Here is an 18,974-nt window from a genome sequence, read left to right as displayed (position 1 = left end):
AACCCCCAGTCAATATTAGAGGATTGCCAGAAGGTCTTTGCGAGTCAATCCATGAGCAGCGGGTACTGGCTAAGAAGCAGACAGTCACCGCCCCGCTCTGGGTCAAGTACATAGTTATACATATATCCTTCGCTGGAAACGACCCTGATGGGGATCATTTTGACAAAGTTGGAATTCCTAGTCAAGGAAGAGTCAGACGAGTTCGCTGAAATACTTGCGCTCTGTGCCATTGTCCGAGATCCGCTGAATAATTCTGGGTAGTCAGAGATGTCTAGCGTCAAAGGCTCGCCAATAGTACAAATGGTCTTCAAGTTGCTACCACTCTCAATGGGGATCTTTAGGCTCGCAAAATGACGCCGCGGCTCTAGGATGGAGGTGACCTTCTTCGGGAAATAGCTGCCTAACGCTTTAGCTGCCTTGCGCGAAAGATTCTGGGACGATTTCCGGATCATCCGTCCGACAGTTTTTCTGCTTGAGTCTACAATTGGTTCTCGAGTTTGGTGTGACCCATTGTCAAATGATTCGATGCTTACAGTAGACCTTGTGTCGTCGCTATCACCAACTCCGTCGTCATCGGCGCCGTCATCCGAGTCCGCTTCTCCTTCATCATCATCACTATTTGTAGCGGCTGCGCTGGAGTTTTCCGCATTCGGTTTACCTAGCTTGAATATATGTACAGTCTTATTAGACGAACTTGCAGCAAGGAATTCGTTGTCATCGCTAAAGTTCAGCGAGTATATTCGTGTAGGATAAGTCCCTCTCCGGAATTGATAAACCTTGGTGCACGTTTCGACCGAAAAGACACGAATTATAGTACCTTTTTCAGATGCAGTAGCTAGTAAAGTACCGTCTTTACTCAGGGCAAGAGCAGCGATCTCGCCCTTATGCGCTTCAATCACCATCGTCGGCTGCAGCGTCTGTAAGTTGAAGAAAATAACATCACCATTTTTCACCGTCCCGCTACTTGAAGTGGCATTCAACCCACTTCCAGCACTATGCTCTTTCCCAGGGGAGATAGTGGTCTCTGTACTTGCCTTCACGGAGTTCAAATCGGCACCGGCCTTGCTGCTATCGGTGAGCGGCTCCGTCCCCTTATCCAGATATTCAGAGCCACCTTCAGCTATAGAACTCCTAGCAGATATGCCGATATTGTTCGTATTCGCATTGCTCTTGATTCCGGAATTGATTACTTTGGGAGGTGACGGGTAAGCCAGGTAGTTGTTTTCCAGACTCGGAGACATGGAAATAAGTCCGCGCGGATTCGAAGACGTCTCAATCGTGTAGAGAAGCCTCATGCTATTAATGTCGTATATGTATATCTGCTCCTGAAGTAATACCACCAACCTCGAGCGGTTCATCTTCACAGCCAGGATAGTCGTCGGAAAGGTGACCTCACAGATCACCGAGTGCCTCTTCGTATTCAGAATCCGCAGCCGCCGCGGCGACATAGACGGGTTATCTCCTATCCCTACCACTGCCAGCAGCGACGTTGAAAACAGCATCTCCACGATGCCACATCCTCCATCCTCATCCGAATAGAATCTCCCAAAAGGATCGCAGTTGAAGATTTTCAGCCCCTCTGATGTCCCCATAGAGATACATGTTCCCGTCTGGTTGAAGTTTATAAAGTTGATCACTGGCATCCCCGTCCTCGACATGTCATAGACTCTTAGCGAACTTGGGCCACCTAGTATTCCCTCTTTTTCGTCAATTAAGCGCTCCCTATCAAAACCCAAGCTTGGCAGTGATAATATCCCTTCGCGAGGCGGTTGATACAGCACCCTAAACTGGAGCTAGCTGGATGGCTTAAACTATAGTCACCTATAGGTAGGCAACGTGGTATTTGCGGGAAGCCTCCCTTTTTAATGTGGTTTTTTCCACGTACTCGAAAATGTATCGCTGCTCAAATCGACCGAACTTTTACCGCCAACAACCACATGGCAAAGTAGTACCTCCTTTGCCAACCACTCTCCGTCCGCTGATCACATGCTTGAAAAGCCGTCATGCGTTGGCTCTTAGCCTAAGCTCAAATAGTCACGCAGCCGAGTCTGTGCGGGTCTAGCAGGGGGATATTGTTCGACTCGTGGTGCACTGACTGGCCTACCCGCGCACTGCAGCAGCTCTTGATATATGTAATTGGCTAACGTCTACGTTCTCCTTGGCCCTATAGGCTGCAGGGCATAACGGCATGTAAGAGCACGTGATCAACTATGGTAGCGATAAGAGTATTGCTAGGGATTCAACGTGGCCTGCTGCGTCCATAAAGATCCACACTGGCATAAGCTATTCTTGGCGTACCTGGAGGCCATTCCTAATCTTATAAGTAACACCCACCATCTTTTCAGTTGCTTCGGGTCCTATAGTGTAGTGGTCATCACTTTCGGTTTTGATCCGAACAACCCCGGTTCGAATCCGGGTAGGACCTTTTTTGCTTTCCGGTGCAGTTTAGCTAGGCTGCCGTCCGAATTGTTAAGGTGCTTCATCAATAGGCATACTTTGGAGAACAGAAAGGTATCATCAGAATGAGTGACGAGGCTGAGGCAGCCGAAACTCGAAGTCCGCTAGTATGTAATGTGGTGCGCTTCGTACTGTCTCAGTGTGAGTCCCAGGTGCGTTCGACAGTGCTCACGAAGACCAGGTTTACGAATGCGGCACGCGACATAGCGGCCGCTGAAAACATCACTACCACCAAATATGCGAAGATATTCGATGAGGCAAACGCCGTTCTCGAAGAAGTATACGGGTTCAGGCTCGTGGGTATTCCCAACAAGAAAAGCGCCTCGAACAAGGCCTCCAGGACTGGCGATGCCGAGGCTGCGGATGGCGATCCCGGCTCCACACCTATCACAGATTTGGGATTCAAGGGCGACCGCTTCATACTCTGTAGTACTATCAAGGCCCCGCCCGCATACATGCAGATGGTGCTGGACCAGAGCCGGCAGCTCTACGTTAAGAGACTAGGCAGTGGACAGTACGAACCCGGCACGGAAACTGACCACACTCTCACTAGCCAGTTCGACACAGATCAGATCCTCGCTCTTCAGGGGATCATGGCTGTGGTCATTTGCATCATACTGTTCTCCAAGAATAATGCCTTGGAGCAGGAGCTGCTGACACACCTTGCAAAGTTCGGCATCCCCACCGATGGATACGCCGTTCCGATCATTAACATGCGCATACAGGACGTCCTCTCGTATATGGTCCGGCTGGAATACATTCAAAGGACGGCGCCGGCTGCCTCCGAAACAGGCGCGCTGGACTCGATCTTTTACAGTGTGGACCGCCGTACGCAAGTTGAATTTCCGCAGGAGTCGCTCGTGGAAATGTGCCAACGTTTGTTGGGGCTCGAACAGACTGCCGTCCAATCGCTTCGGGAGTCTATCGCCCTTTCCATCGGAGATGCCTACAGTATCTGAGCGGCCGTTCTCGGCCTCCGACACCTGAATATTCTATGGTCACGTGCTAATCACGTGTGTATATAACGAAATTCCCTTTCGTTTAACCATTGCACCCTGGCCGTTTAAAGCCTTTCGCGAGGATGTGCCGTCCGACTTTCTCTAAGCTGGGCCTGGTCCAGCTGGAAGGTGGCTTGTGCACATATAATTGCTTGGTTTTGTTGGTAATTGTAACAATCCTTTCCCAGTCTATTCTTCCATCGATTGAGAAACGGGTGCCAATTAGGTAGCAGCGCTAGTTTTGGACTTTCTGAACAATTCTAGCATAAGGTGGGCTTGACATCGACAAATTTGTCTAACCGAAACTATACTGTCGGCGTTTGAAGAACAGGTAGTACGATCCATAATGGCACTGAAGTTTGACAAATTAGATTTTGCTGTCATATGTGCGTTAGCGCTAGCAGTAGTCGCTTATCTGAAGCTGGATGTGCTCAAAGAGCTATTTGCAGCGGATGATTCGGCGTTAGCCGTGCAGTCCAGCTCGCGGGACATCGTTGAGGTTCTGAGGGAGAATAAAAAGGATTACCTGGTTGTCTATGCGTCCCAGACTGGTACTGGAGAGGATTACGCCAAGAAATTTGCAAAAGAGTTGGCAGCCAAATACTCTCTAAACGTTATGTGTGTCGACGTTGAGAACTACGACTTCGATAACTTGAACTCATTGCCCAAGGATGTGATTGTGTCGTTCTTCGTGTCTACTTACGGCGAGGGCGACCTGCCAGATGGCGGGCTAGAATTCGAGGAATGGCTGCAGGTTTTGGAAGAGGGAGATCTCGGCAATGTCCGTTATACGATGTTCGGTCTTGGCAACTCCACCTACGAATTCTACAACGGCGCTGCCGAAAAGACTCAGAAGCTATTGAAGCAGGCGGGAGCACGTATGCTGGGTACTTTTGGGAAGGCTGACGACGGCGCTGGAACGACTGACGAGGATTACATGGCCTGGAAGGACGATATCTTGGAGGAGCTGAAAGACGCATTGGCGCTACATGAGAAAGAGGTCTCATTTATATCCAGTTATGAGTACAAGGTACTACCCCAGGATTTGATGGGTTCTATTTCCCTGGGTGAACCTAACAGCCAATATCTTCCAGGCAAAACGCTTGCGAAGAAAGAAAACATGCAGTTGGGACCTTTTGATGCAACGCACCCTTATGTAGCTCCCATTACCAGCACAAAGGAGTTATTCAAAAAGAAGGACCGCAACTGTATTCATGTGGAGTTTGATCTTTCAGGCTCCAACCTCAAGTACTCTACAGGTGATCATCTTGGTGTGTGGCCATCCAATCCGGATGAAAAAGTAGAGAAGTTCCTAACGACGTTTGGTCTTGATCCGACGACCATTTTTGACTTGAAGCCCAAGGATATTACCATCAAACCGCCATTCCCTGTTCCAACAACAATTGGTGCGGCAGTCAGATACTACTTGGAGATATCTGGCCCAGTATCCAGACAGGTCATTGGCTCTTTACTCCAATATGTTACAGAGGAGCAATTAAAGGAGAGATTACAAGCGCTATCTAAAAACAAGGAAAAGTATGCTAAAGAGATCACATCCAAGTGTATGGATTTGGCAGATGCTTTGCTATACCTCTCCAGCGGCAAAAAGTGGACCCAGGTCCCATGGGAGTTTTTAATCGAAACCGTGCCGCACATGCAGCCCCGTTACTATTCGATTTCTTCGTCATCATCCTCCGACAAGCAGACTGTGCACATCACTGCCGTAGTTGAAAACTATCCAAACCCTGAGGTATCATCATTAGGTCCTGTAACCGGTGTTACCACCAATCTGCTCAGACACATCCACTTGACCCGTACCAAGGAGGACATCGCCGCCTCGTCTTTGCCGGTGCATTACAATCTAGCTGGCCCCCGTGACTTATACCAGAATTATAAACTCCCTGTACATGTACGCCGGTCGACTTTCCGGTTGCCATCAAACCCAAGTACTCCAGTTATTATGGTCGGTCCAGGTACTGGTGTAGCCCCATTCCGCGGCTTTATTCGCGAGCGTATCAGCTTCCTGAAAAACCAGGAAAACGTTAAGCTGGGAAAGCATCTCCTTTTCTATGGATGCCGGGATGACGCCGATTTTCTATACCATGATGAATGGCCCGTCTATGCCAAAGAACTTGGCAGTTCTTTTGAGTTAATGGTCGCTTATTCTAGAATTCCGAATAAGAAGAAGGTATACGTTCAGGATCATCTCTTGGAGCGCGAAAATGAAGTACTAGAACTAATTAACAAGGGCGCATTCATATATGTCTGTGGTGATGCTAAGGGCATGTCACAGGATGTTCACCGGACACTAATCGATATATTGAGAAGAGGGAAAAATATCTCTGAGGAAGAGTCCTCTGAGATTCTCAAGCAATTCAAGACTACCGGTAAGTACCAGGAAGATGTGTGGTAATTTCTAATTGGCTACCTATTGTTTTTAGAAGGATATAGTTATATAAATAAGACCATGTTAGTCTAAAATGTATGTTCACTTATTCGAGCTGCGGACTGTCCTCGTTTTCTTCAACTAAACTTTTAATTACACAGATTGCATAAAACCATTCTGAGCAAGAATCACTCTCACAAACTACGTATGTTAGGTAGGTTTACGAGACTGCTCGTGGCAACTGCGCAAGGCTATAGGTATGCTTCTAACTCAGCCTCAGCGAAACCAATTGCGCGCTCCCTGCGGAGGTCAGTTTTGCCCGATGGGCCTTGGAAGATAACGGAGGACAAGTCACATCCATTAGCCCATAGAGTCTCCAAGCAGATGTCCATTAAGCCAGTAACAGCAATAACTACTTCAGAGTCTTATGATCTGAATAAAGTCATTGAGTTGCTTTTCCAGAAGGGTTATCAACCAGTTAACCTGATACCCAATGAAATTGTGACGTTCAAGTACTTCTACGAGGGCTTACAAGGTGATGTAATGGTCATTGGACAAAATGGTAGTGTCGTTTCATGGGGATTTGATGAGGCCTCACACAAGCAACATATATTGCCTCTTATTGATGGGGCCCGAACTAATCCGCTCCCGCAATCACTGTATGAAAGCGAAGACCTCGACTATGTGGAGATTGAATCTAAGGAAGAGTGGAGCCAAATATCTAGCTTAGTAAACGTAAGTGGGTTAGAGCAAAGCTTCATTAAGGAGGACTTGATCGTTGTGGACAGGACATCGGGGGACAAGGATATGCTGGACAAGGCTGCGTTCTCGAGCGGTATTTCCCGCAGTACCATGCTCGCTGTATTGGAGCGGAACATGGAAGCGCATATTGAGAGCACAAGAAGCTTTACGGAATTGCTCTCCAAAGGTAATAGGCTCAACATCACAGAGGCTGAGATATTAAAAAGCACGGGCAGATTATTTCTCATGCGTGGGAAACTAAACCTTTACTCCGAACTAATTGAGACTCCTGACTTGTACTGGAGCGAACCAACATTAGAGACCATCTATAAACAGGTCTCTAGGAATCTGGATGTGCCCGCTCGTATTAGCATTCTAAACAAAAAACTTGATTACGCTACAGATGAATCCCGTGCGCTGATGTCGGTGCTTAATGAGAAGAAAAGTACCAGACTAGAATGGATTATCATCTATTTGATTACCGTCGAGGTCTGCTTTGAGCTGCACCACTTCTACGAGCGCTTCTTCGGCGGCAAGCCGGATGCTCATGCGTCGCTGCAGGAGTAAATATGAACAGGTTGTGAATTTCATTGAATTTAAGTACAAACGGCAAATATACAGATATCCACGAACAGTGACTATTCTTGTAATGAAACTACTAGTCATTCAAAGGTGCTAATTACCTTCCTTTGCCGTGGTCGCCGTCCGAATTGTCGTAATATTCATCTTCGTTGTAATCGTCATCGTCATCGTCATCATCATTAGTCTCATCACCAGCCTCGTCTTCCTCGTCCTCTTCGAACACAGCATCCGAAGTCCCCTTCTCCATGCTCCCCGTTATCTCTAAGGTAATACCATCTGGACCATTCTGCATGACACAGACCTGCGCGAGGTCCTCCACCACATAGTCTGCGCCAGAACGGTATAGCACATCTTTGCTGTAGGTCGACGTGATGCCGACCGCAATCGCCCCCATCGCCTTCGCGGCCCGTATACCTAATGCTGAGTCCTCGAAAACTACCGCGCGAACCTTGTCCTTATTGAGCCCAAGGATGTCTGCCAACTGGTCCTTGGCCTTTTGATACCCCTCAGGATCTGGTTTACCCTTTGCCACATCCGCAGACGTAATAAAGACTTTTGGAGGTTTGACCTTCTTGAGCAATGTGTTAAACCAGGAACGGGCGAGTGATGGCGTGGCAGAGGTAACGATCGCCCATCTGTTATCGCGGAAGACCTCGCCCGGGTTGCAGCCAGAGGGCCGGTCCAGCGTCAGGAGTAGATCGTTCGCGCCTGGGATCAAGCCCACGTAGTGCGACTGAGACACCAGCGCATGTTCGAACTCTTTCACAGCGGCGTCATTGTCGGCATCCGGGAAGTACTGCTTGAACGTTTCGCTCGCACGCCGCCCGTGAGAATTCCGCCGGATCTTGGCCGCATCTACTTGGTGTGCCCGGCCGACCTTTTGCCAGGCCGCTTCCACAGCATCGGTTGTATCTACAATTGTCCCGTCCAAATCAAACAGGCAGACATCAACGGTAATAGGGCACATGATCGGTTCTGTATTTCAGAAGATATTCGTATCTTAGAGGTAGCTTGCTATTCGAGGCACAATGATTCGAGTACCTTAGTAAGTTGTTGCACAATTTATATAGCAATATCCGGCTGGGCTATACATCACCCCGTCGTGATACCGGAAAATCACCTGAGCTATATATAATGTAGTATTCCCGTGGCCGCAGAGCTGCCACCTCCTATGAGTGATTACCTGTGTACATCCGCCGGTATCATTACTTCCATTTTTGCTCTAGGGGTGGATGCAACATGTCCGGTTGGGGTTATCCAGCTACAGACGCGGATTAGTTGTGGGGTGCCAGCGCCATATACCGAAAGGTGCCTGGAAAATGACTACAGTAGCCGCGTTTCCGCCCATACTAGTCAGCCGGACAAGGCTGTTTTCCGCGAGGGAGGTAGTAAACGCGCCACCTGGTGTACTTGCGAAGGAGTTAGGTGATCCGGTTCAGCCGCACCGCTCTCCGAGCAACACGCGGTGACTAACTCCCTAATCGTACGGAAACCTGGTCTATTGATGTGCAACTAAAAAGTGGCATGGTGCTACCGAATTTCATGCGCCTAAAACTATGGACGTTGCCCGGCAGAGAGATATAAACGCGCAAGTAGCGGAGCTTGCAGGCTTAATATGCTGGGAGGCGTGTATCGGAGTATTCAATGCGTAGCGGCCAGCCGAAGTTGGTGCAGCTTATTTAGAGTACGTAACTGTGGGGCACGGCCCACTGGCGCGGCGTTAGCTTACGCCTCGCGGGGATTTTCGGCACTGAGAACGGCTGCGTACTTATCTCTTTGCAGCGCGTCCTGCTTCAGCGCAGCCAGTATCTGGTCTGTGATCTTTTCTGTGATAGTGTAGGCCTTGTGGCAACAGTTCATGAGCGACAGAGCGTCCATCGGCAAGCCGCCAGCCTTGGACAGCTGCACCACCTCCCTATTCTTGTTCAGTGTGACTGTGAGCACGCCGTCGCGCAGGAGCTCCTCCTTGAGGGTGGCGTCGATAATTGCGATCTCGTCGGCAGAGTCGCCCTTGACATTGACTTCGGCGTCCTCGGGGTTGTAGAACGAAAATGTCACGCACACAGGGATGTGCAAGATGCCCAGTGCGACCGGCTCGCGCTCATCGACAGGATGGACAATGACCTGTTCCCCTTGGACAGAGACGTCAGGCTTGCGGAAGTGCAGTAGACCGGTCATGACGGCAATACAGCTCGCATCGATGAATCCGCCATCGCAGTCCAGAAAATGCACGTCCGCCCGTATGGCCCAGCACTTGCTACCGGCAATTATGCAGAGACCTTCGAGGTCCATCGCGCTAGAGCGGCGGACTGCCTTCTCGATCATACGCGAGATGAGCACCTCGTCCTCGCCCGTATTGTTTCCGTTTTCGAACTGCGCCCCGGCCATCGGCGACATCTCTGTCGATATAACGAACAGGCCCTCAAACGGCCTATCCTCGTATGGCTGTGCTATTTGAGCGCTTATTCGACAGTGGATTTTGGTCTTACCCATTGTTATTGTCACATCTCCGTACTCAGAGCCTAGTTCTATCTCTACATCACGGAACTGGTCGAACGTACGCCCATCGAGCCGCAGGTTCTGTCGCAACGCCTCCAGAATAAAAGCTGATTCGCTAGTGGATATTTCAATAGCCTTGGCCATATTGCTATATGTCGGACGTAGTGAGCAGACCTATCGTGGGCCTGATCTTTGCCGTGGTAGCCATCGCAGAGGATATGGAACCTGAAATTTTTTACCGTCGTGTACCAGGTTGAAAACCCTCGTCACGGTCGTATTACATAATTTAACGCTGTAGAATCGTCCCTATGAGATGCAAGATGCTAGCGCTTCTTGAAGAAGCTGTCGATAGCTCCCTTCCCTGTTGCCACCTTCTTTTTCACCGTCGACTTCAGATTAGTTGTCTGGCGAGGTGGGCCTTCTCTTTTCACGTCCTGCTGCAAGCCAACAGACATGGCGCCTTTGATCAGTATATCATTCTCTTTCTGCTTTTCCAGCACATCGGTCTTGTACTTGTCCTGGCGGGCGAACGCCTGCTTGATGTTGAGGTTTTCGCCCTCATAGTTCCGCAACTCCCAGTATGCGAGTTGCGGAATCAGAGACAGCAACAAGTTGGTCGACCACGCTGTCTTTACGTCTCGCAAATACTCGTCCGGTATGCCGCTGGGTAGTGGCAGCGACGACGGAAACACGGGAAGCATGCGTTCGACCTTGGTTGACAGCCACTGCGTGATGCGCTGTGGAGATATGCGGAAGTAGCGATCGCCCGCCTCCTCCACAACATCGGATACGCGCAGCAGCGCAGCCTCCAAGACGTCCAGCGGCACATGGCTCCAGTTGGGATTGTCTACACTGACCAGCTCGTCGTGAAAGTCGCGTACAGCCAGAAAGTTGCTGCTTGGCCTTACCGCTTGCCGACTGGGCTCCAAGCACTCGGCCTCCGTGTTCACCACGTTGTTGCGGTAGTAGTACCGGCACAGGCTAAACGCTAGGTCATACTTTGTGTGGTAGTCGAACTCTCCCGACTCAAGCACAAGGCTCTGTGACGGGTCCTCCTCGTTCAGGTAGATGGCAGATTTGTACGCCTGCCCGTCTGCGGTATAGTGATACCGTTCATTCACCTCATCATCCGCACGGTTATATGGGCAGCCGCGACTGAACTTCTGCGTCTGCAATTGGTACACAAGGCCATCGTGGATAAACAACCGCACCGGGCTTTTGGACCGATTATTGGATGGATGCGGCAACTGGAACACCGTCAGAGTGCTATTTTCCACACATTTTGGCAAAATCACAACGTAAGTTTCGGGTACATCTCCCTTGAGTATTGGAGGCATCCTGTAATGTATCCTGGTGACCGATGAATCGCGCTCTGGTAGCAGACCTGCCACTACATCGCCAAGTTTCGCGGGGAGTTTTCACACGCGTGCATTACATAAGCTGATCACCTGACCGATCAGCCCAAACACGAGATGGTAGCATTCTTCGTTAATGGCATATCCTGCTGAAGCTTCTTTCTGAGCGCTTACTTAGGTCATATCTTTTTCCTCAGAGTCATCTGGCTTTTCTTAACAACGCCACTCCCCAAAGTGCGTTCGAAATATCTGGGTGGGTGCTTTGATCTTATATTTTGACGTTCTACAACAGCCTGACTCTCTTCTCCTTTGCCGTGGACCATGGGCCTCTGGATCATCTTTGAGCTGGCGGTAACCGTCGTTATCTGCTGCTGGACTACCAATTGGTTGATCCAACATGTCATACTTGATGCTAAGCGCGACCTGCAGAAGGCGGCTTTAGCAGAACAGGCTAGTATAGCACCTGTACGCAAGGAGGGTGAGACAGCAATATATCGGAACATGCTTGTGCCGATGGGGTTTCCGCTGACCACTGGCCTGAACCTAAGCAGAGGGTATCAATTTCGAAGGGGTAACTTCGGCGATATCTGGAGTGCAGCAGTAGCGGTCGGGAAGGGGGAGAACTACATATGCTTCGCTGACGGCATGCGGTGGACGGTGGGCACTGTCAATCATGCTGCAAAACAGTTGCGCGCATATTTCATGCAGGAGAAGCTAGCACATGTTGGGATTGTTCCCTCTGTCAGCACACGTGGAGGCTTCATCTGCGCTATTGCTGCATTCATGGCGTCTCTGGATGGTGGCGTTGCGCACTTCCTTCCAGCGGTCCCGCGGAAAGACCGTGCCTTGGATGTTCTTGTAATTGACTCATGGGAGATAGCCGCGCGCTTAAACGGCAGTGAAAACTGGTATAAGCGCATCATAGTTTGCGATCACTCAGCGAAGCCTCCCGGGCTTCCTGCCAATTTGATATCTCTCCATGAGCTTATCGACGACAAAGAAAGTGATGATACCTTCAAATACGAATGTACCGATGACACAGATGACAATAAGGAATTTCTACGGATCAGTAATGTTTCTATGGAGACAACAAGCTACCTGCAGGGCTCTCTAGTGAGCTCGGTAGCGAATTTTATCAAGACTTTCCCGATGGCTCAAAGTCTCAGCGAACGTGACAAGTTAACAGTCGTCTTAGATCAATTAGAAGAGTCTCTAGCTCTACAAATATGGAGCAAACTATTTGCTGTGTTACTGCATGGGAGCTCTATATCTTTTGTGAAGGCATCAGATCTCAGAACAATTAGCTCTTCCACAACTTTGCTGGTCGTCTCTGGACAAGCGCAAGGTATCAAAGACTTGGTCAGCACGCAGCTGCAGAAATGCAATCGCTTTATGTTCTCCTGGGCAATTTCTCTTCTCAGTGAGGGCGTCTTCAGCGGCTGTGCCCGGATCAGTACTAATTTTGCGAACCTCAGGTGCGTATACATCATGAACGAGGTAGCATGTGCTCGTCATCTCAACTTCTTTCCTGAAGAAATTCCACAGCGGGAAAGCACTGATGTTCGGCGACTAACTAGGATACAATTGAATCAGATCCGAGCGTTACTTGGTGCGCGGGTGGTTATGGAGCTATATGCTCCTTATACAATCATGGGACCGATTGCGCAAACAAACATTTATGACTATCGCATATTTCCGGCACTTGTAGATGCGACATTTACTTGTTACGGCACCCTTTCCACCTCTTTAGAGGGTAAATTAGTTGACTCAGCTGCAAACCCCGATTTGAGCTCAGCCAAGAGACAGGGCTTGCTAGTAGTCCGGGGATTCACCATAGGAAAGCCATTGGAACAGGAAAGACTAGATCGCGCAATGAAGCTGGTCCAAAATTTTCATGGAGGCGAAGGCTGGACTCCTCTGGTTGGTGTATTTGGAATATGGGGATCAGACGGTTGCTTTTATGAGTTTAAGTAGATATAGCATAATGCATTAGGGGAACATCATAGAGCCGGTCGATGTTTATCATTTAGATTTATCTCACGGTAAAAGTTAACAATCTACAAAAATACCAATAAATAACGATTACGGAAGAATTCATAGTAGTTAGGAAAAACAGAAATGAATAGATCTATTACTATCCACAGGAATATTGAGATAAATTACTTGTGGTTCTTATAATAGTTTCCCTTCAAGTACTCTGCCACCACCTCGCGGTCTCTGTCCAGCCATTGCGCTTTCGCGGTAATACTGTCGAGCGACTGTGCCAAGCTCTGGTCAAAGCCCTTGGTGGATTTAGTTGCAAAGAAGGCTCTTACCTCATCTGCCATTTGGTGAGAACTGAAGGCGGAAGTAGCAAGAATGACAACGGATCCAAGCATGGATAGACCGGGTGGTAATCTCTTGACAATTTCATCCCAGTTTTCTTGGAACCAAGCCCAGAGAGCAACGATACCCTCCTTGTGGGTACGAAGACCCTGCATTGGGATATATATATCCTGGGTTAGAACAGTACCGTCAAACAAGAAGCCCAAGGTTCTCTGAATCAGTTTAGGATCGTTGAACTTACCCAACGTTCTCAGCGCAGCTAGCTTCTCATCATCCGATGATGCGTTCTTGTAAATTTCGAGTATCTTCTCATAGTAGAACTCCGTGCCCTTGTTAGCAGCAGCAATAAAGACCGATGGCTTAATTAGAGGGTGGATAGCCTTCTTGTCACCGGCAATATATTTATCAAACATTTCCAAAGCGGCATTGCTAACCTTCTCGTCGCCGACAGAGCATGCTGCGGAGAAAAGTCTAATCTTCAGGCGTTGCGAAGCAAAAGTATCCTCGTCAGTGAAGTTCCAGCCCAAGGCATGAGCTTTTGGCGCAAATAGCTGCCTGAGGTAGTGGTCAATTGCCTTAGTTACCTCCTCATTTTCGAACATCCAGTTGGAGCGTAAAGAAAACAAGCAACTGGCCATTTCATCCCACACAACAAAGGAGTCTTCATTTGACCACTTTGAAACAAGCTTCAAAAGGTTTGCGGTAGAAGTGTAACCAGAAGACGCTAGAGATCTAACGTCGCCCACTAAACCGGTCCGGTCCTCAACAGATAATAAGGAAGCCTGGGAGGCAAATTTGTCCCACCTTTCATCGGGGTAGGAAGTGATGTAAATACCTGCCTGGTCAGCGTTGACCTTGTAAAAGTCAATGTCTTCCAAGTCAACACTAATGGATCTCTTATCCAAAACCAGGGTATTATCCACGCCTTTTTTAGTCCTCAATGATAGAAAAACAGGATAGATTGTCTGATCTTCTTCCGGCTTTACATCTCCAGTTGACAAATAACGATGTTGAGTAAAAGTTAGTTTGCCATCATTTTCCTCGACAGTGATAACTGGGAATCCAACCTTCTTTGTCCAGATATCCATTACGCTGCGAACGTCTTTGCCGGATGTCTCGGATAACGCATCCCACAAGTCGGTGGTCTTCGCGTTCCCGTACTTGAACTTGTTCAAGTAGTTGGAGACACCCTTAACAAAGACATCCTCACCGAGCCACTTAGAAATCATTCTCAAAAGAGAAGAGCCCTTCGAGTAAGAAATGGCATCAAAAATCTGATTGATCTCGTCAGCACGTTTCACAGGGACCTCAATTGGGTGAGAAGACCTTAGCGAATCCAGAGATAGTGCACTTTGTAGATTGTCTGGAACATATTGCTCCCACACCCTCCACTCGGGTTCGAATTCATTGCAAGAGTACCATGACATCCAAGTGGCAAACCCCTCATTCAACCAGAGACCTTCCCACCAATCCATGGTCACAAGGTTTCCGAACCATTGGTGGGCTAATTCGTGCTGAACAACTTCAGCCACACGTTGCAAGCAGCCCAAGGTGGTGTTCTCCCTGTCAAGCAAAAGGTCCACGACACGGTAGGTAACAAGACCCCAGTTTTCCATGGCACCCGCGCTAAATTCGTGCACGGCGACATTGTCTATCTTAGGCAAGGGGTACTGAATACCAAATGCATTCTCAAAGAACGCTAGCGTCTTGGCAGTGAGGTCCGCAGCAAACTGGCCCAAGTGTTCATTACCTGGCGTTGCATACACACGAATTGGGATACGGAAGTCCTTGTTCTCCACGTAGCGCAACTCAGAGATGACAAAGGCAACTAGGTATGTCGACATAGGTGGCGTAGTGTTAAACTCAGTGTACTTCTTCCCATCGCGTAATTCCTCCTTCTTCACATCCATGTTGGACAGGTGAGTGTAGTTTGGCTCGGAAACAAGCGTGATATCATATGTAGCCTTTAGGTTGGGTTCGTCAAAGCAGGGGAAGGCACGGCGCGCGTCAGTCGGCTCCATCTGTGTCGTAGCCATATACTTCGTCTCGCCCGTCAATTTGTCCTCGTACTTGGCCCGGTAAAAGCCCGCCATGTTGTCGTTTAGAATGCCGGTGAACTTCAAGCTTAACGTCACGCGCTTGTCCTGTTGGAAGACAGTTTCCGGAAACGTAAAGCGCGTGCGCTGCAGGTCTTCATTGTGCTCAACAAACGTGGCAGCCGTCTCGCCAATGCGCGATTCCTGAATCTCGAGGTCGCATGTGTTGAGCTCCACAGAATTCACAGCAGGGTCGTTTACCTCGAGCTCAATGTTTACCTGTCCCTGAAACGTGAATCCCGTGAAATCGGGTTCCATTTGCAGTTGATAATGCACCGGCTTCACATTTGCCGGCAAGACTTCGCGCGGCTTCTTGCCAGCCCCGTTATTGCTGTTCTGACACATGTTGTCCCTGCGGTGTAGTTAGTATATGTTTCTCTGTTTCGGCGCCTCCTTTTTATATCACCGCCACGCAGCCAAAACTGCAAACCCCGCAAAACGAGATTGAGTCAGTTCGCCGCGCCAATAGCTGCTCGCACGCAACCGTGGCATCAATTGCTGCACCTTCAGCTACAACGCCAACGCTTTCCATGCCGTGGTTCGATGCGGATACCTTCCCTCCGGCGCTAGCTCGCCACAAGGTTGCAATTGCTCAGCTAGGTGTCATCGTAGCAGTGTACGGCCGCGAAGACGAGCTTTGCAGCACGCTACGGCACTTTGCAGCAAGCTACGGCGCTTTGCTCTGGCAGCGCCACTGTCCGGATACCCGGGACTGTCCCGGACACGCACGTGATACACATACCTAGTGTGCGTCGTTGGTTTGCACCACAGCGCCCTTGACGCAGCATGTAGAGCGCACCTGCCTGGTCCTCGGCGAAAAACACCGGGCCATGCTGTCGTTATGCGTCGTCCTATGGCAGCCGCAAGCATCAGATCTGCAGTGCTGTACGCACGCTCGGTAGTATACACACGCTTTTGCATGCAACGGCAAAACGTTCAGAGCCGGGTAATACTTTGTTCCCGTGTGTTTCCAGAGCGTGTCCAGCACCGGTGCTCTTCATTCGGGCTTTTCTGACACATTTCAAGGAGCAGTTGTATGTAATCTCATGCCGTTCTTGCGGGCCACGCGGAACACCTAGTAGCTCGGTATGGAGTTCGAGGCCTATCTCGCCAAGCGGAGCGCGGTGGGCGAAGGACGACAAACAGGCCACAAAGTGGACTATAATTAGGGGTTTGGGATACACGGGGGCTCGCAGGAGTCCGCCTGCGGGACATCGGTGTAGTCGTCTGCGTCACGCGTCTGGTCATCGTAGAGGGCTGAAGCAGGGGCCCCGCCCCGCCCGCCGCCTGGTAGAGCTGAACACGGCGGCACCGCGCACAGAAGAATGAAACCGCGCGCGTCGCAGTAGTATATAAGAGACGCTGCAGGCTGGTATGCCAACATGCAGTCTAGTGGAAGGAGTACCGCGATGAGCTCTCCATTCTTTGACTTCGTCGATAGCATCAACCACGAGGTCAACTCCATCAACAATCGTCTCATGAACGCAGGTCGCTCCGGACAACGGTCGTTGAGACCAGTGAGCCGCATCAGCAATTGGCTGCTTCCTCAAGATGAGGACTTGATGCCACCAGTGGACATGTTGGAGCGCGAACGCGAATACGAGGTTGGGATAAGCGTTCCTGGCGTCGCCAGTCACGACGACATCCAGCTAGAGTACCGGCGCAACAACAACGAAATAATTGTGTCAGGCGAGATACCAGCTCTCGAGGAGGATGCGGTTGAGGATGGATGGCGCGTGCGTGAACGTGCTCACGGGCGTTTCAAGCGGGCAATTGGGCTCCCCGAGAAGCCGGGCATCGATGCAGAGCACATAGAAGCCCAGTACAAGGACGGCGTGCTAAAACTGAAGGTGCCCAAGTTGGAAGACCGCGATCAACCCGATGAGGTGCGCCGCATCGCCATTGGCTCGAAACAATAGATAGCGCGCGATTTATGTATGTAAACGCTTATGACCATTATATACCGAATATGTCGTTTTCTCGTCCGAAGACACACCGCCGGACGACGAGCCATCGCGGAGAAGCAGCGGACACATGTCATGCAAGTTACTGCTCGAGCGAGTAGCCAGATGGGCTGGTCCGGAGGCTGCAGGGCCCGTGGGGCAGCTGACACCGCCTGTAACGAGCGGCGGGGCAAGCTTCTTGCGCGTGGGCGCTGCTGCGACGCAGACAGACCCAGAACCGTCAACCACATGTCTCAAGGGCGTCCTGGCTCCCGTCCAACAATACTACATGACCCGGTGTCGCACATGGGCGCCGCAGGTGTATCAGTGCGACTACTTTGCTCTGCGGTTTTTCCCAGCCGAGCACTTTCTGGGCATGGCACGCAAGAGCAAGCCTGGGCTGCTCTTGACCTACACGGGGGACCACCTTCTTAATGCCAACGTCGGTGACCAATCTGCAGGAGTCCAGCAACGTGTGGAGCTTGCCCGCAGCGCAGAGATGGAAAAGCGACTCCGCCAGATATCGAACCTCATACAGGCTCGGGGGTCACTACGGCCGCGCGACTGGTCCTACCTCCGTGTTGGGGCACGTAAGACAATCCGCGCCCAATTTCTGCAGGCTTGGTGCAAATATCACGGCCCAGAGGCTGTGCTAGCCCGCCTAGAAGGGGCCATGGACTCTCCGTTCCTCGACAAACATGGCCGCACAGCGCACAAGGTCGCCAAAGATGGTCTCTACCACTACACAATCCGTGTGTTTCCAGACGGGACTACAGCCGCAGACTTCGCCGCGCATCTGGAGCGAAGCGTGCTCTACACGGCAAACCTGAGCTGGGACTCATACTCGCGACATGCAGGGCGAAAATGGATCTCCGAAAACAACGCCCAGGCCGACATCGCTGCCCTCAATAAGGCCCTTCACAAAAGCGATATCCCTTACCGATATATAAAGTCATCTACGTAGTTACGTATCCCGCGCCCTGTGCGTCTATCCACCCCGCACCGGGACTAACACGGTGCGAGCCATGCAATGTGAGCTTACTTGCGTGTCGACTTTTTTCCCTTACCGCCCTTGCCAAGAGCTTCCTCCTCGGCCGCCAGCAGCGCTTCGCGCTCCTGTTTGGCCTTCAATTTCTCTAGGCGCTTCTGTTCCTCCTGCAGCTTACGCGCATTGGCTTGTCGCGAACCTTCTTCCCACTTCGATGCCTCCTCAGCTTCCAGCCGCTCGCGCTCAGCTCTCTCCTTTGTGGCAGCTTGCTCCCGCTTTCTGGCCTGCCCTGCTATCTTTTTCGCTGCAGACTCACTAAACCGCTTCCCCATCGCGTAAAAGACGCTACAATGCTATGCTGCAGAACTCTATAGGACGATTAGGAAGCACCGCCAGCCTCCGTAGCTTGCACACTCAACAGGCTTGTCCTTATTAATGCACTTCCTGGGTGCTAACCAACTGAAATTTTCGAAGATGCCCACGTAAGAAAAAAAGAAACGTCATAGTTGCACATAATGCAGCACGGCGCTAGCTCGCCTCGAGGGCCACTCGAGGCCCGCGGAAGCACTGCGACAAGCGGTTCCGTGGCCCGCGGGCCAGATAT

At 50.3% G+C, this 18,974-nt stretch overlaps 12 protein-coding genes and 1 non-coding gene across 13 annotated transcripts; 7 read left to right on the top strand and 6 right to left on the bottom strand.

Annotated features, from left to right (window-relative positions):
* Positions 1–44: 44 nt before the first annotated feature.
* On the bottom strand, positions 45–1,658 carry ATG18 (phosphoinositide binding protein ATG18; the record flags this gene model as incomplete). The annotated part of the gene is made up of 1 exon (NM_207776.1): positions 45–1,658. One exon carries the CDS (start codon positions 1,656–1,658, stop codon positions 45–47), a length of 1,614 nt encoding a protein of 537 aa, NP_982423.1.
* A 695-nt stretch (positions 1,659–2,353) lies between these two features.
* On the top strand, positions 2,354–2,425 carry AGOS_t0003. Its single transcript has one exon. It is a non-coding gene; the product is annotated as a tRNA-Gln (tRNA).
* Positions 2,426–2,522: 97 nt separating this feature from the next.
* On the top strand, positions 2,523–3,416 carry NSE3 (Smc5-Smc6 complex subunit NSE3; the record flags this gene model as incomplete). The annotated part of the gene is made up of 1 exon (NM_207775.1): positions 2,523–3,416. The coding sequence occupies one exon, from the start codon at positions 2,523–2,525 to the stop codon at positions 3,414–3,416; it is 894 nt and encodes a 297-aa protein (NP_982422.1).
* Positions 3,417–3,801: 385 nt separating this feature from the next.
* Positions 3,802–5,868, top strand: NCP1 (NADPH--hemoprotein reductase; the record flags this gene model as incomplete). The annotated part of the gene is made up of 1 exon (NM_207774.1): positions 3,802–5,868. One exon carries the CDS (start codon positions 3,802–3,804, stop codon positions 5,866–5,868), a length of 2,067 nt encoding a protein of 688 aa, NP_982421.1.
* Positions 5,869–6,048: 180 nt separating this feature from the next.
* MRX10 (Mrx10p) lies at positions 6,049–7,149 on the top strand (the record flags this gene model as incomplete). Its single annotated transcript, NM_207773.1, has 1 exon — positions 6,049–7,149. One exon carries the CDS (start codon positions 6,049–6,051, stop codon positions 7,147–7,149), a length of 1,101 nt encoding a protein of 366 aa, NP_982420.1.
* Positions 7,150–7,261: 112 nt separating this feature from the next.
* On the bottom strand, positions 7,262–8,131 carry AGOS_AAL123W (AAL123Wp; the record flags this gene model as incomplete). Its single annotated transcript, NM_207772.1, has 1 exon — positions 7,262–8,131. One exon carries the CDS (start codon positions 8,129–8,131, stop codon positions 7,262–7,264), a length of 870 nt encoding a protein of 289 aa, NP_982419.1.
* A 758-nt stretch (positions 8,132–8,889) lies between these two features.
* On the bottom strand, positions 8,890–9,807 carry RRP45 (exosome non-catalytic core subunit RRP45; the record flags this gene model as incomplete). Its single annotated transcript, NM_207771.1, has 1 exon — positions 8,890–9,807. The coding sequence occupies one exon, from the start codon at positions 9,805–9,807 to the stop codon at positions 8,890–8,892; it is 918 nt and encodes a 305-aa protein (NP_982418.1).
* A 179-nt stretch (positions 9,808–9,986) lies between these two features.
* Positions 9,987–11,000, bottom strand: RNH202 (Rnh202p; the record flags this gene model as incomplete). Its single annotated transcript, NM_207770.2, has 1 exon — positions 9,987–11,000. The coding sequence occupies one exon, from the start codon at positions 10,998–11,000 to the stop codon at positions 9,987–9,989; it is 1,014 nt and encodes a 337-aa protein (NP_982417.2).
* A 339-nt stretch (positions 11,001–11,339) lies between these two features.
* On the top strand, positions 11,340–12,992 carry DDE1 (Dde1p; the record flags this gene model as incomplete). The annotated part of the gene is made up of 1 exon (NM_207769.2): positions 11,340–12,992. The coding sequence occupies one exon, from the start codon at positions 11,340–11,342 to the stop codon at positions 12,990–12,992; it is 1,653 nt and encodes a 550-aa protein (NP_982416.2).
* Positions 12,993–13,177: 185 nt separating this feature from the next.
* Positions 13,178–16,360, bottom strand: AGOS_AAL127W (M1 family metallopeptidase; the record flags this gene model as incomplete). The annotated part of the gene is made up of 2 exons (NM_207768.2): positions 13,178–15,791; positions 16,182–16,360. 2 exons carry the CDS (start codon positions 16,358–16,360, stop codon positions 13,178–13,180), a joined length of 2,793 nt encoding a protein of 930 aa, NP_982415.2.
* A 461-nt stretch (positions 16,361–16,821) lies between these two features.
* AGOS_AAL128C (Hsp20/alpha crystallin family protein) lies at positions 16,822–17,358 on the top strand (the record flags this gene model as incomplete). The annotated part of the gene is made up of 1 exon (NM_207767.1): positions 16,822–17,358. The coding sequence occupies one exon, from the start codon at positions 16,822–16,824 to the stop codon at positions 17,356–17,358; it is 537 nt and encodes a 178-aa protein (NP_982414.1).
* A 115-nt stretch (positions 17,359–17,473) lies between these two features.
* On the top strand, positions 17,474–18,346 carry PET130 (Pet130p; the record flags this gene model as incomplete). The annotated part of the gene is made up of 1 exon (NM_207766.1): positions 17,474–18,346. The coding sequence occupies one exon, from the start codon at positions 17,474–17,476 to the stop codon at positions 18,344–18,346; it is 873 nt and encodes a 290-aa protein (NP_982413.1).
* A 74-nt stretch (positions 18,347–18,420) lies between these two features.
* LSO2 (Lso2p) lies at positions 18,421–18,702 on the bottom strand (the record flags this gene model as incomplete). The annotated part of the gene is made up of 1 exon (NM_207765.1): positions 18,421–18,702. The coding sequence occupies one exon, from the start codon at positions 18,700–18,702 to the stop codon at positions 18,421–18,423; it is 282 nt and encodes a 93-aa protein (NP_982412.1).
* Positions 18,703–18,974: the final 272 nt, after the last annotated feature.

The sequence above is a fragment of the Eremothecium gossypii genome, chromosome I (assembly GCF_000091025.4).
Source record: "Eremothecium gossypii ATCC 10895 chromosome I, complete sequence".
Lineage (NCBI taxonomy): Eukaryota > Fungi > Ascomycota > Saccharomycetes > Saccharomycetales > Saccharomycetaceae > Eremothecium > Eremothecium gossypii.
Note: the sequence above shows the minus strand (reverse complement) of the source record. Positions and strands in the feature narration are given on the sequence as shown.